Source organism: Oncorhynchus masou, chromosome 6, assembly GCF_036934945.1.
Source record: "Oncorhynchus masou masou isolate Uvic2021 chromosome 6, UVic_Omas_1.1, whole genome shotgun sequence".
NCBI classification, from domain to species: Eukaryota; Metazoa; Chordata; class Actinopteri; order Salmoniformes; family Salmonidae; genus Oncorhynchus; species Oncorhynchus masou.
In genome coordinates, this window is record NC_088217.1 from 59,982,564 (window position 1) to 59,999,006 (window position 16,443).

Sequence of the window (16,443 nt, forward strand, 5' to 3'; positions counted from 1 at the left end):
GTGCGCAAAGGCAGGTGCACATATTCAGATTAGTGACCAGAAAGCCCTTGTTTTGTCTGGCAAAAACAGAGTAGCCTACTTACATTACGTTAATATTATCCATAGAAAGTACTGTTTAGCAATCTGCTATGGACGCTATCTGGTGATTTCATTGATCATCTTCATATTTCAGGCCTAGTGTGGTTGGGTTATAATTATATACCTCAGTGGTGGTACTGGCAATATGTTTATAGATAGCTGTAACATTGCACAACCTCAATACTTAGGGAATGAAGGTTTAACATATTCTGGCCAATTAATTATGATATTTGTGAGGAAGAAAAAGGCGACAGATGGATCATGTTTCCCATCCGATCCTGCACCCTCTACCCTCCGCTGATTACAGTTAGGCCATGCCATCCTGCTTGCTCTGGAATCCAGAGGAGTGGTAATGCAACATGATATCCCTTCTCGATATCGACAGCTAACATGAATCACTTTCAGATCAATATGCAGGAGTAAAACAAAGTTCATTTATGTATCTTGTGCATCACTGTTTATGGCTGTAATGACGCAGTGATTGTGCGCATGTGCGTGTGTGGGGGGCGCAAGCTTTGAAACATTCCTTTTTGGGGGTCTCAAAAAAAGTTTGAAAACCAGTGAGCTGGCGAACAGATTGCTGATTTGCTGTACAGCTATAGGATCGGGTGCAGCACAAACATCAAATTGGAGTAAGAGACGATTGCCATAAATTAATATAAAAAAAACTACTTTTGGGTGATCAAGTATATTAACCATTTCCTTTGCAAGCTCACCAGCAATGGGGCATCAAGCAACAATTACTAGCATATGCCTATTGGTCTTTTAGCATGTCAAAATTGCTTGAAATGTATAATTTAGTTGCATTTGGAATTTGTTGTCAACATTAATTATTACATTTTTTTGTGTTGTAGAGAAAATAATGAAAAGGGCTGTCTTGTAGCCTCAATAAATAGACAAAGGTTAGTAGTAGTTGAACAAGTCATTGCATGTATAGATTTATTTTACTTGACTTGAAACTTGAAAAAGATTTTGACTCGACTTAACTTGACTTGCTCTTACTGTGGAATAGAGGTCGACCGATTAATCGGAATGGCCGATTTAATTAAGGGCCGATTTCAAGTTTTCATAACGTTCGGTATTTTTGGGCGCCGATATTACTAGATATTATCTAGCGTGTCCTGCGTTGCATGTAATCTGACTGAGCATACAAGCATACAAGTATCTAAGTATCTGACTGAGCGGTGGTAGGCAGAGGCAGACACGTAAACATTCATTCAAACAGCACTTTCATGCGTTTTTCCAGCAGCTCTCTGTTGTGCGTCAAGCATTGCGCTGTTAATGACTTCAAGCCTATCAACTCCCGAGATGAGGCTTGTTTATGACTTCAAGCCTATCAACTCCCGAGATGAGGCTGGTGTAACCGAAGTGAAATGGCTAGCTAGTTAGCGTGCGCTAATAGTTTTTCAAACTTCACTCGCTCTGAGCCTTGGGGTGGTTGTTTCCCTTACTCTGCATGGGTAACACTGCTTCGATGGTGGCTGTTGCCATTGTGTTGCTGGTTCGAGCCCAGGGAGGAGCGAGGAGAGGGACGGAAGCTATACTGTTACACTGGAAATACTAAAGTGCCTATAAGAACATCCAATAGTCAAAGGTTAATGAAATACAAATGGTATAGAGGGAAATAGTCCTATAATTCCAATAATAACTACAAAATAAAACTTCTTACCAGGGAATATTGAAGACTCATGTTAAAAGGAACCACCAGCTTTCATATGTTCCCATGTTCTGAGCAAGGAACTGAAATGTTAGCTTTCTTACATAGCACATATTGCACTTTTACTTTCTTCTCCAACACTTTGTTTTTGCATTATTTAAACCAAATTGAACATGTTTAATTATTTACTTGAGGCTAAATTGATTGTATTGATATGCATTATATTAAGTTCAAATAAGTGTTCATTCAGTATTGTTGTAATTGTCATTATTACAAATAAAAAAAATGTTTAAATCGGCCGATTAATCGGTATTGGCTTTTTTGGTCCTCCAATAATCAGTAGCGGTATCGGCGTTGAAAAATCATAATCGGTCGACCTCTACTGTAGAATGCACGACTTGGGCTTGACTCAAGACTTGACTCAATCTATTTGGGACTCGACTTGAGACTTGGACCTTGTGACATGAGACTTTTTTGTGACTTGGTCCCATCTCTGCTAGAGTTATTTTTACATTCACATCTGAGTCATTTAGCAGGCACTCTTATCCAGCGCAACTCGTCGTACTTTAAAAAAAGGCTGAACCAGCTATGTATAGGTAAATAGGTATATCTGCAATAATATTAATAGTTCCATGCTTTTCACTCTCAGGAGAAAATGAAAAATAATTGGAGGAGTGATTTGGCAGGAATAAGGAATATGACTGTGGACATATTTAATTGTATTATGCTACTTAACTTAACTTATGTGTCACTTTTGTGCCACCTTCAAATTTAAATACTTTACTGGACTTAAGATGCAATGCCGAGTAATAAAAAATCATATTCCAAGACGAGTCGAGCGTTGATCAATAGGATTGGGTGGAAGTCCGTTTAATATTTCAGAGAATACTAATGATGTTTTTAAATGTGATTTTCAATAAATATTTGATGTGTTTCCCTTATTCTAAAGAGGGAAAGTGCAAATTAGATGTCATCATATGATTCAAACAGAGATGTGAGCTAATGGTAATGCATATGGGGCAAGGAATCAAATCAACTCAAACAGATCGCAAACAACAATCGGATTGCTTAAAGGCAGAAAGGCAGAAATGCAACTGGATTATGTCTGGTCGAAGTATAAAACGTCTTGTAAAAGTGCAAACTGACGACATTGGACAGTTCCTGGCCACATTGACGTGACCTCATGTCAATAACCACACTTAGAATTCCCTGCAATGTTGATAAAACCGTACTAACCATTCTTACCTCATACTCTTCCTTGAAGCCGTAGCCCTGGCCACACTTCATCTGGGTGATGTGCTGGAGGAGGTCGGCTACACGGATGGCTGGCTGGAACTGGCCTGCTTGGTAGGACATCTCTACTGACTCACAGCCCCCGTATGGGTACGTCTGGATGGTCAACGATGGCTGAGCCAACTCACTATGGCTGCTGTCTGTGGAACAAGGAGAACACACTCAGTATCCACTTACTCTGTGATATTTGGATTAGCATTGAACCACATAGCGGTCAGTCTGTGTAAGAAGGATGCAATGGAGCTCATTTTCATATAATGAAATCTCTTGTTTTCATGAAATGTTGTTCTCCCAAACATATTGACTGTTGTACTCGCGCTGCTAAAACACTCGACCACTGTTACTCCAACTTCTGGGATGCCTAGAAGGCCCTCCCCTGCCCTCCTTTCGGGCAAATCTGACCACGACTCCATTTTGCATCTCCCATTCTATGGGCAGAAACTCAAATAGGAAGTACACGTGCTAAGGACTATTCAACACTGGTCTGACCAATCAGAATCCACGCTTCAAGATTGTTTTGATCACGCGGACTGGGATATGTTCCGGGTAGCTTCCGAGAATAATATTGACAAATACACTGTTCAACGGCTCAGACACGATGTGGCAGGGTCTACAGACAATCACCGACTACACAAGAAAAACCAGCCACGTCGCGGACACCGACGTCTTGCTTCCGGACAAGCCAAACACCTTCTTTGCCTGCTTTGGGGATAACACAATGCCACCGATGCGGCCCGATACCAATGACAGTGGCCTCTCCTTCTCTGTGGACGATGTGAGTAAGACATTTCAGTGTGTTAACCCTCGCAAGGCTGCCGACCCAGACGGCATCCCTAGGCGCATCCTTAGAGCATGCACAGACCAGCTGGCTGGTGTGTTTACGAACATATTCAATCTCTCCGTATCCTAGTCTTCTGTCCCCACATGCTTCAAGATGGCCACCATTGTTCCTGTACCCAAGAAAGCAAAGTTAATTGAACTAAATGACTATTGCCCCGTAGCACTCCTGTCATCATAAAGTGCCTTGAGAGACTAGTCAAGGATCATATCTCCTCTACCTTACCTGTTACCCTAGACCCACTTCAATTTGCTTACCGCCCCTATAGATCCACAGATCACACTGCATACTGCCCTGTCCCATCTGGACAAGAGGAATACATATGTAAGAATGCTGTTCATTGACTAAAGCTCAGCATTCAACACCATAGTACCCTACAAGCTCATCATTAAGCTCGAGGCCCTGCCCGCAACCACAGGGCTCACCAGAGGGTGGTGCGGTCTGCCCAACGCATCACCGGTGGCAAACTACCTGCCCTCCAGGACACCTACAGCACCCGATGTCACAGGAAGGCCAAAAAGACCATCATGGACAACAACCATCCAAGCCACTGCCTGTTCACCCCGCTATGATCCAGAAGCACATAGAGGCTGCTGCCTACAGTATATACAGGCTTAAAATCACTGGCCAGTTTACTAAATGGAACACTAGTCACTGTCTACATATCTTGCAATACCCATCTCATATGTATATACTCTATCCTATACTATTCTACTGTATCTTATTCTATGCCACTCTGACATTGCTCATACATATATTTATATATTCTTAAATCCATTCCTTTACTTAGATTTGTGTGTATTGGGTATATGTTGTGTAATTGTTACATATTACTGCATCCTCGGAGCTAGAAGCACAAGCATTTCGCTACACCCACAATAACATCTGCTCAACAGGTTAATGTGACCAATACAATTTGATTTGATTTCAGTGGAGACCTCTCTAGCTCTCTGCAGGTCTTGAAAAACCTTAAAAGCATGAGATCTTCCAACTCTTACAGTTGACTCTACACAGACCCTGTTTCCAGACAACAGCCTTCCTTTATCTCGCTGCTACTCAGTCATTAATGATGATATTCAAAGTTAAATGGATAATCCAAGAGACACTTTGCTTTACTAGTTGAAATACATTTTTGTAATTGAGTCTTCCTAAGATTAGGATTGGTGAGTTTGAAGTAGTACATTGCTTCTAATGAGTCCATTAAGAAGAGGAATCAGGAGATGAGTGGCAGAGAAATTCTCCATATTACAAGCATGAAATACCTAAAGTACCATTGCAAATGTGGTAGGCTAAAATCACCCGTGTTTTATTAATGTGGATATTTGCGTCTTAATTACACATTTAGAGCTCTATTTTCGACTGGCTCTAAGGAGGCGCAAGTGTCAAATTCACATTAGTTTTCAATTTCGTTGTGTCAAAACTGGCATACTGGCATTTTCCAGCCCTAATGCCAGATTCGGCAATTTACCTGTCTGACATCAGCTTGCTTGCGAGGTGGGAGGGGTGGCAATGATTGAGGTGTGTCCTTAAAAACAAGGGCAAAAGTGCTAATTTCAGGGAGAGCTTTTGGTAAGTTTTAAGACCCACAAAAAGCAGGTCTTAAAAGTAATGCAGTTGATAATAGCTTGGATTTTGAGAGTGGAAGTGCAGCCTATTCAGTCATGGCACACATTGCCCATGGAAGGAGAGATGTGCCTTTTGTACGGGTGAATCTCATTAAGATTTTTTATTTTTTATTATTCTAACCTTTATTTAACTAGGCAAGTCAGTTAAGAACACATTCGTATTTATAATGACGGCCTAGTTCAGGGGCAGAAAGACCGATTTTTACCTTGTCAGCTCGGGGTTTCAATCTAGCAACCTTTCAGTTAATGCCCCAACGCTCTAACCACTAGGCTACCTGCCATCCCAAAAGAAACATACAAAACTATTAAACACCAAGCATATCCTACCCTCCCCTTGATCAAGGCTGGTTTAGCAGCATCGCATATGTGCATCTTTTTATCCTGGCCATTAGTCAAAAGTAGCCTATGAATAAAGGGTTTTAATGGTGTACTGAGAGTGCTTTGCCCTCACTCTTTGTCATTATTCACAATTAACATACAGTACCTGTATTTTGCTTGTTTAAGTAGGCTATCCATCCCCATTATCAAAGAGCACCCCTTGTCCAAATACCAAAGACACTTCTCCAAACGATTCAGTCCTCCTATATTGTCAAATCAACAGCAGAGTTTTGAGAGGATCTGCCTTGCACATACAGTGGTTCCTCATTTAAAAGTTGCAGTATAGGGTGGTATGCTGCGGTAGGGTTCAGCGCTTTACAGTACTTGCCCTTAATGATCAATTTAACCACCAGAGGGCATCTTTGAGCACAGATACTACATCCTTTGACCACTGCATTTTGAGATTATGCATGACCTTTTATTGATGAAAAGGTGCTGATCCTGGTCTTTATTATTTACGATGTTTTGCTGATATTTTCGCTAAATAACGACATGTTAGGGTGTTTCGATTTTACAGTAGCCTATGTAGGCCTATAGCATACTGTACCTACAAAATCAGTTTATTGTTAAAGACTGACATTTGGTAGTTTCAATTATATCTGTTTTCTTTAATTCAAATGTGACTCGTTTCATTCTCCTTCCATTTAAGCCTACATTTAGGCCTGTGTGTGCACTGTGCCAACAGTGCAATGAAACGAGAGATGCGATTTATGATATCATGCTGCTGACCCGGTCCTATCTATATTGTTGCTGGTTTAAAAAAGTTTCATTATTTTTCATTTAATTTGATTAAAAAAACCAAACTTATTAGAAATATTCACCGTCCAAAAGTTTATGACGAGAACGTACATGGGTTGAATGCAATGCAATTTATTCAGCTATTTCTGGAGAAGTGCTAATGTGATCTGTAAGATGGTTCCATGATAGTTCTTAAACATTACATTTTGCAAGCAGTATAATAGTAAGTGGATATTCCCCCTTTCTCTTTATATTGGATCTTTATCCAGCTCCTGTGAAAAGTTTGGATGTGCATATGTGACTCATTTAAGGAAACTAAGCATGTAGCGCGTCACTACTTCACAGGAGAGCCATTTGAACGTAAACATTTTTTTAAATCAAAATTGTTTTTCGTCAGAAATGTCTTCTGGAACATGTAAACTTTCATGTGGCTTAATAACAAACTTGTATTCAATCTGTAAATACAAATACATTGTTAAATTACAAGCCTAGTTGGTTTAGCCACGGAAAAAAGCAGGAACCTTCCCACTAGCCATGATTGGCTAAGATAATGGATGGACTGGACATGCCGAGAGATGAGTTTGGATTGGTCTGCCATATAGCACACTTCTGTCTATTCTGTCTAGGTAATGCTTACTAAACAACTTTTTGGGAAAAATATCACGTAGTAGAACTGCGAAAGTGTTGCTCTCCACTTTCTGGAAGACCAAGTTTTGAAATCAGTGGAATGCCCGGTGGAATTAGAGTATGATAGCGAAGAAGATGGAAAACAATTCTGGGGTTTGATTGCAAATATGCAGAGGGATTCAAAAAGAGAACACACAGAAGGCTGTTGTATAAAGCACCTGGCTCCGGATTACATCTTCAAACTAAAGGCAACCACGGCATCAGTGACAGAGCGGGAGAAGCGTCCTCCATGTATACGGGTAATTCTGTCAGAAAGTCATTTTCATTTCAAGTTAAAGTGTACTGTTTGGTAGCTAGCTAACATAAACTGGCTGACTCACTAGCTAATGTTACGTGCATGATCTGTGTCATAATATTATTCAGATCTCTGAGCCATTTGCACTGCTAGTTATAACCTAAAGTTAGCTAGCTAACATTGAATCTGGTTGGTTAGTTACCTGCAGATTCATGCAGGATAGTATCATTATGAGTTGGGATTATGGTTCATTGTTTAGCTAGCGAGCTAGCTACATGTCTAAACAAAAGACTTCACTGTGAAAGTAACCATTTCAATAGAATGCTCATGATGTCACTGCAGCAACTGTTGGTAGACATAGCTGGTAAATTCGATCGGGCTATATACTCCAATTTCAGAGCACTCTCGTCTAAGTGTGCCAGAGCGCAGAGAAACTTGCACAGTTACAGCCTAACTACCTCTGCTAGGGTGAGTAAAATGGTCAGAGTGAGTTGTTCTCTCATTTGAGTTTGGAAGTAGCTAGACAGCTAGCCAACGTTAGCCAGTTAACTTGAGTGCTGTTTTTAGGTCAGAACGCTTGGATCAACCCTACTCCTCAGCCAGAGCGTCCAGTGTGCTCTCTGAACGCTCTGAATTTACAAACAGACAATCTGACAACGCTCTTAGTTTACGAATGTCCAGAGCGCACTCTGAGAGCACTCTGGCTCTCCAGATTGAATTTACAATACACCCGTAGTATAAACTAGCCTTTAGTCTTGAAATCTTTGGTTGTTTACTGTATGGCCTCACATGTGAATCCTTAAAAAGATGGGTGGGGTTAAGGCTTAAGAAGGAGCAAATGATGCTGAATGGGTGTAGACAAAGAAGAGCTCGCCAATAGGTTTACCAAAACATTCAAGGGCCAACTTTCAAAGCAGAATTACTTTCCCATTGTTCCTCAACTATAGTATGTTATAACATTTCATGCACTACAGTCTCTACTTTTATCCAATGTAAAAAAACACAATTTCAAATGTGATTTGAGACGGTCAGTCACATAGCCTTACATTGTCTTGATCTTTTTCCAGCTCCTGTGAAAAGTTTGGATGTTCGTAAAACCCTCCATAGTCGAAATGGTCTTGTCTGTATTATACACCCACCGGGAGAAATGATGGTGCCTGTAAATGTATTTATAGCCTATTTAAAATAAGTTGTTTTGTTTTTATTATAATTTGATTAGAATTCTACAGTATTTTTAAGCCTTATCAATAGCGTAGAGAATTTAATATTGCTTATTGACTACATTTGGCACATCAAGACTGCATTTTACAGTATAGGCCTAGCCCTTACACAGTACCCTCAGAAAGTCTAGTCACCCCTTGACTTATTCCACATTTTGTTGTGTTACATACTGAATTCAAAATGTATTACATAGATTGTTTTTCTCATCCAGCTACACACAGTAGCCCGATACAAAGAAACCTGTTTTTATAAATGTTAGCAAATTAATTGAAAATTAAATATGGAAACATCTAATTTCCATTAGTATGCACACCCCTTAGTCAATACTTTGTAGAAGCACCTTTGGCGTTGATTAGAGCTTTGAGGTGTCTTGGGTATGTCTGTATCAGCTTTGCACATCTGGATTAGGGGATTTTCTCCCATTCGTCCTTGTAGAGTTTCTCAAGCTCTGTTAAGTTAGATGGTGACGATGAAGTGTTTCCAGTGATTTTCAATGGGATTTAATTCTGGGCTTTGGCTGAGCCACTCAAAGAATTTCACATTATTGTTCTGAAGCCATTCCAGCGTTGCTTTGGCTGTATACTTGGGGTCATTGTCCTGTTGGAACGTAAATATTTGCCACCAGTCTAAGGTCGTGTGCACTCTGAAGCAGGTTCTCATCAAGGATTTGACTGTATTTGATTTGGCCCCATTCATGGTTCCCTTTATCCTTACTAATATTCCAGTCCCCACAGCATGATACTGCCATAACCATGCTTCACTGTAGGGATGGATTTGGACATGTGATGAGCTGTGCCTGGTTTTCTCCAGACAGAGCGCTTTGCATTCAGTCCAAAGAGTTACTTTTTTGTCTCATTAGACCACATAATATGTTGCCTTATGCGCTCAGAGTCAGAATCCAGGCGTACTGTCATGTGCCTTTTTCTAAGGAGCGGCTTCCTTCTGTCCACTCTCTCATAAAGCCCAGATTGTTGAAGTACTGTAGAGACTGTTGTCCTTCTGGCAGGTTCCCATCTCAGTCAAGGAACTCTGTACTGTTAGAGCGGTCATTGGGTTCTTGGTCACCTCCCTGACCAAGGTTCTTCTTGCCCGGTTGCTCAGTTTGGTTATACGGCCAGCTCTAGGCAGTGTCCGAGTAGTTCCATATTTTTTTCTATTTCCCAATGATGGAGACCACTGGGCTTTTTGAAACTTTCAACAATCTAAGAGTATTGGTTTTATACCCTTCCCCAGATATATGTCTTATCACAATTTTATCTTGAAAATCTAAGAACAATTACTTGGAATTCATGGTATAGTTTCTGCTCTGACATGCACTCTCATGTGTGGGACCTTAAAGAGAGGTGTGTTTCTTTCTAAATCATGTCCAAACAATTGAATTGACCACAGGTGGATTCCAATCAAGTTTCAGTGACATCTCAAGGATGATCAAAGGAAATTGTGGAAAGACTTGAAGATTGCTGTTCACGGCCGCTTCTCATCTATCTTAACAGAGTTTGAGAAAATCTGAAAGAAAGAATGGGAGAAAATCCCCAAATCCAGATGTGGAAAGCTGATAGACACATTTTTTTTTGATTTGATTTGATTTTATCTTATTTGGTGTCCCAATGCATACCCAAGACCACTCAAAGCTCTAATCGCCGCCAAAGGTGCTTCTACAAAGTACTGACTCAGGAGTGTGAATACTTATGTAAATTATATAATTCTGTATTTCACTTTCTAAAAACATATTTTCACTTTGTCATTATGGGGTATTGTGTGTAACAGGTTGTAACACAATGTGTAATAAGTCAAGGAGAATGAATACTTTCAGAAGTTACTCTATCAATGTGAATGCTATAGCCTACGTTTAACAATGTACAATATTTCAATATTAGAGTAATGCAATTAGAATAATGTGGACTGTAAACATGTTCAACATATTTAGCAAATATAGGGCAGGCTATTTAAAAGACTAGGCTATAATGGACTTACATTCAAATTGTAGTTGATGACAATGTAATACATAAAATACTGTAAATACACAACTTGAAGCAACTACATACACTGAATATACCATAACATTAATTACACCTTCCTAATATTAAGTTGCACTCCCTATTACCCTCATAACAGCCTCATTTCATCAGGGCTACAAGGTGTCGAAAGCGTTTCACAGGGATGCTGGCCCATGTTGACTCCAATACTTCCCACAGTTGTGTCAAGTTGGCTGGATGTCATTAGGGTGGTGGACCATTCTTGATACACATGGGAAACTGTTGAGTGTGAAAAACCTAGCAGCATTGCAGTTCTGGCCCCAATACCTTGTGCCTGGCATTTGCACCCATACCCCATTCAAAGGCACTTAAATATTTTGTTATACCCATTCACCCTCTGAATGGCACACATACACAATCCATGTCTCAATTGTCTCAAGGCTTAACAACCTTTGTTTAACCTGTCTCCCCCCCTTCATCTGCACTGATTGAAGTGGATTTAACAAATGACATCGATAAGGGATCATAGCCTTCACCTGGATTCACCTGGCCAGTCTATGTGATGGAAACAGCAATGTTTTGTATACTCAGTGCGTTTAGCCATGGAGCATGTTCTGATTGGCAACCGGAGCACAGTCTCATCACTCTAATTAATGTTGTTTCGTGGTAATGTTCTATCTGGGCTGTGTTTACATTTCTGCTCATTACTCACACATCTCCATTTCCCATCGCTCCATTTCTCCATAATTATTACTGATGGGAGATGGAGATAAACACCGGCATGTAATGTGGTTACGTTGTTTTAGCTTTGGCATCTGCTTACATGGAGGTGGGTAAGGAGAGAGGCTTATAGCCATAGGACAGGGAGCAGGCACTGACTTTACAGTGGAGATGGTAGAGGTCCACTTAATCCTACCCAAAGTGCGCCCTCTACAGCCTATTCAGACCATACCTAATTCAATATTATTTTGTTTTTGTCTCCACAACAAGAACATATCTTAATTAAAGTGGCAGCCCTGAGGATATATTATGTTGTAAATATTACCAATAAAGAGACTCAATCCCATCAAAAGCTACTGACATATCGAGCGGCTAATGCTAGGGGTTTGAAGGTCAAAAATGCATTTAGTCAGCCATGATGTATTCACAATGTGTCTTCTTGCCTGTAACTTAGATTACAATATCTTCATGCTAATAATTTCATTTATTGACCTCAGAGGGAAGTTTTTGTTGCTTGAGAACATGTACTTTTCATGACTTCATTATCATGGCTCACAGATGCATGAGTACTGATCCTGGCTCCATGTGATCACATGCCTTGGGTAAGTGAGAAATACAGGACTTACACACACACACACATTGGCATGTTAGACAGAGTCAATGACCTTTCAGGAAATGTCTGTTCTTTCTTCAAATCAAATTGTATTTGTCACATGCCCCCGCATACAACAGGTAGACCTTACCGTAAGATGCTTACTTACAAGTCCTTAACCAACAATTAAGTTCAATAAATATTATTTTTACTAAATAAATTAAAGTAAAAATGTAATAAAAAGTAACACAATAAAATAACTATAATGAGGCTATATACAGGGGGTACAGGTACTGAGTCAATGTGCAGAGGTACAGGTTAGTCAAGGTAATTCGTACATATACGAAGGATTAAAGTACTATGCATAGATAATAAGCAGCGAGTAGCAGCAGTGTAAAAATAAAGGGGGGTGGGGGTCAATGTAAATAGTCCGGAAGGCCATTTGATGAATTGTTCAGTCTTATGGCTTGGGAGTAGAAGCTGTTAAAGAGCCTCTTGGACCTAGACTTGGCGCTCCGGTACCACTTGCCGGGTCGTAACAGTCTATGACTAGGGTGACTTTCAATCCTTCTACAGTAATCTGAATGCCAAACATGGCAGAAATGTGAATATTTCTCTGTTGTAAAGAAAGGCAGGAAAGCTTGGCTCAGGTTATGTGGGTGCAGGGCTTGTAACACGCCATACTGAGAAATATTATTTCCAAGTACAATATGATGCTCAGAGATACTATGAGAGCTTAGATAAAATTACAATGTCTCAAAATAAACATCCTGTTTTGCAGAAGTTGTTCTGATAAAGGCCATTGCTTTTGAATTCATTTCAGAATTTTAGTGTGCAGTTCTTCCCTGAGGTGCAGACTAATGGTTAGTGTTGAATTTGCATTAAGCTCAATTATCAGCAATGCAACATTATCGCAACAACACCGCTCCAGACCATTAGCAATAATTACCATCCATAACAAAATATATTGGACAACTCTTTGAGTCGGGACAAGATAATTCCGTTTGAAATTACCTAAAATGTACATCCATTCTAAAGAATATGTCTGGAGAAGATTTTAAATAATTTGCAATGATATTCCAACCGTAGAATTGAATCATTCTCTAAAGCCCTTAGGAATATCAAGCCTATAAGGAACCAAAAATGCCCTTCTTTTAACATGAACCAGGTTCCATCCTCAAGAACAGGTCTTTTGCTGACAAATTTTCAAACATGGTATTTTTGATAAGCCAATGCATATGAAGAACTTTAGCTTCCTCTGGTTTTGGCAGACGTGATAGCCATGTTCTGCATGTAGAGATATGAATGACAGAATGTAAATGATGTAGTGGATAGATGCATTCTCAACCAACTCATGTCTACTGGAAGCATAGGCATCTACTCTGCTGCTGGATATCATATCAATACCATTTTGTTTACGCTAATACACAATGAGCTATGGATTTCATTCAGCACACCCAAATGTAACAGTATTCTTAATGCTAGATCTGCTGCTGCTGGTGGATAAACAGCAGAGTTGGGCTAGTCCCAGAGTGGGATCTTCCTTCCAGCCCTATGAAAGTTCTCCACTGCCTGTGAAACTGAAGCCCTCACTTCAGCAGCAGTTGAGCCTCCTCAGAGGATGAAGGGGAGGACCATCCTACTCAGTGCATTCCATTAATTTAATTCCATTAAATTAAAAAAGTTCTAATTTTTAAATAAAACGATACTAAAAATATTCACGTCACCAATTAACTACAGTAGCCTCAACAGCACTTTCTAGGGTAGCACCATGGTGTAGCCAGCTATTTTCTGTCTTCTGGGTTCTTTGACTTCAATACAAAACATAGGAGGCTCATCGTTCTTACCCCCTTCTATAGACCTCCACAGTAACTATGAAAACTTCCGGAGGAGGTCCTCCAACCAATCAGAGCTCTTGCAGCATGAACTGACATCAAAGGATTGCATAATTAATCTAGTACTGAATGCATTCAGAAAATATTCAGACCACTTCCCTTTCTCCCCATGTTGTTATGTTACAGCCTTATTCTAAAATGGATTCATTTCATTTTCAATCCCGTCTCAGAGCTCTACAGACAATTCCTTCGACCTCATGGCTTGGTTTTTGCTCTGACATCCACTGTCAACTGTGGGACCTTATATAGACAGGTGAGTCCAATCAATTGAATTTACCACAAGTGGACTCCAATCAAGTGTAGAAATAACTCAAGGATGATCAATGAAACAGGATGCACCTGAGCTCAATTTTGAGTCTCAATACATAGGCTCTGAATACTTATGTAAATGTGATATATTTTTATTTATTTTTGTATACATTTGCAAACATTTCTAAAAATCTGCTTTTGCTTTATCATTATGGGGTATTGTGTGTACCTGTATATTGATGAGAGGAAACAACAATTTAATCAATGTTAGAATAAGGCTGTAACGTAACAAAATGTGAAAAAAGTCAACGGGTCTGAATACTTTCCAAATGCACTAGTCAGCAATGCAGTGTGTAAAGCGTGATGAGTAGTTGACTCACAGATAGAAAAAGACAATAGTTGATCAAGTTTCAAACAAATTAATTTCTTTAAGAATTAAGAAGATACAGTAGAGAGAGAGAGAGAGAGAGAGAGAGAGAGAGAGAGAGAGAAAGACAGAGAGCTAGCTATATTTCTTTGTATTTCTTTCCTTTTTAGTTTACCTTTCACTGTTTTAGCTAATGCAGCTAATTGTGCCTACTCAACAACCTGACAAACAGAGAGGAATGCTATGTATGTTAGCTAGCTGGCTAAGGCTATCCCACACGGCAACTCTTCCAAGTCAAGGTAAGCTCGGTTTTAATCATTTACACCGGAGCACACAGGTGTGACTGCTAAACTGCTTTCTGTACACTGTACTGCGTGATGCACACATGGACTGGATTGTGGGTTTACTAATGCATTAGTTCCAGTTTTTTTTACAATAGCGTTAATATGGTAACAACGATGTAGGCTGTGTAGCGATTAGCGCTCATGGTATGAAAGTTTGGCTTGGAGAGGTATTTGTGCCTGGTCACAAACCGCTGTTGTGTTGTGCACTGAAGGTGAGAGGAAGAGAGCATGTAGATGTGAGAAGGAATTATACAACGAGCAAACTGATGATGCTGTATGTGGCTGCTATGAAACTGAACTGTGTCTGCAGGTGATCAGGGGTGTATTCATTCTGCTGATTCTATTGCAAAATGTTGCTTAAACGGAAGCAAATGAAACAAAATGGGAAAGGAACTACCTGAATTTGTCCAATAGAAACTTTTGCTTTAGTTGCTAAATGGAATGCTTTGCAACTGTTTGGACTAATGCTTAAGCACCCCGGATCGGCTAGATGCAGGCACGACCGTGCAAGAAGGTGTTGAATGTCACTGTCTGTCACCTTGATTACTCCTATTTGTCTCGCAACCTGTGCAACTTAAGTTAAAAACGTTCATTTGTAGACTCGTTGTAGCAACCTCATGATGGGTATAGTGCAAAATAATGTAGTAGCCTAAACCTATCAATGTTACATTGAGCTAGGTGAATGGAATATGAATGGCAGTCATCCAATATGCTGTAATAGAAATAAGGCCATGCTCATAAAAAAATTAAATGCCTGACACCCCACAGCCCAGCCCACAGACAGAACAGAGCTGACAGGATACAGACTCTCTCCAGCCTCTCCTTCTCGCTGTCTGTCTTCTTTGGTCTCTGGTGAAGCATTGATTACTTGGTGTTGATAACAAGTCACATCTAAAGACGCTGCCCACTTGCAGAGCGGCTAAAATGCCTATGACTAAGTCAAAGATAGAGAAGCAGAGGAAAAATGGAAATGTACAGCATCATCAGTCATATCTAATAGACTGCCTGCAGTGGCAGCAAACAATATTACGTGCCATTTTATAAACTGGCCCATGATCAATATACAGTGAATTGACTCAAGATCACACCACTACTACTAGCTAAGCATGCAAGCATGCACATCGAACAGCTGTGGTCTCATGCTTTCTCCAAAACAGTTAAGGAAACTGTGTCAATGATTGGAATGTAATGTTCACAAAAAGATGCCTATTTGCATCCCAAAAGAAACACCTGAGCCATCGAAACCCAAAGACTGATATACAAAGAGAGCTAAATTAAGCCAAGCTTTACATGAGAGAGTATGGATGGAGTATTTTCAAAGCTCATTTCTCCACAGCAAGACCTCTTGCTTCTCCCTCTCATCCCTATTTATTTTCCTTTTTGCTTGGTGTTCGCAGAACAGTGTCAGACTAAAATGAATAGGCAAAGCTAAATTATTGACTGAAACTAGATGATTATGGAATGTACTGTACTGTGGGTAATTTACAGATGTCTCGCAGTACAAATGTATTGCTGAAATCAATAAATGTTGCCTTCACTTTGGACTTGCT

The 16,443-nt window shown here is 40.0% G+C and overlaps 1 protein-coding gene across 1 annotated transcript in view; it reads right to left on the reverse strand.

Moving 5' to 3' along the window:
- The window catches only part of LOC135542364 (receptor-type tyrosine-protein phosphatase T-like), a 553,030-nt gene that overhangs the window by 140,202 nt on the left and 396,385 nt on the right, over window positions 1-16,443 (reverse strand). The window contains exon 17 of the mRNA XM_064969287.1: window positions 2,981-3,168. Coding sequence (XP_064825359.1) covers window positions 2,981-3,168 — 188 coding nt within the window. The remainder of the gene's footprint in view (window positions 1-2,980; window positions 3,169-16,443) is intronic.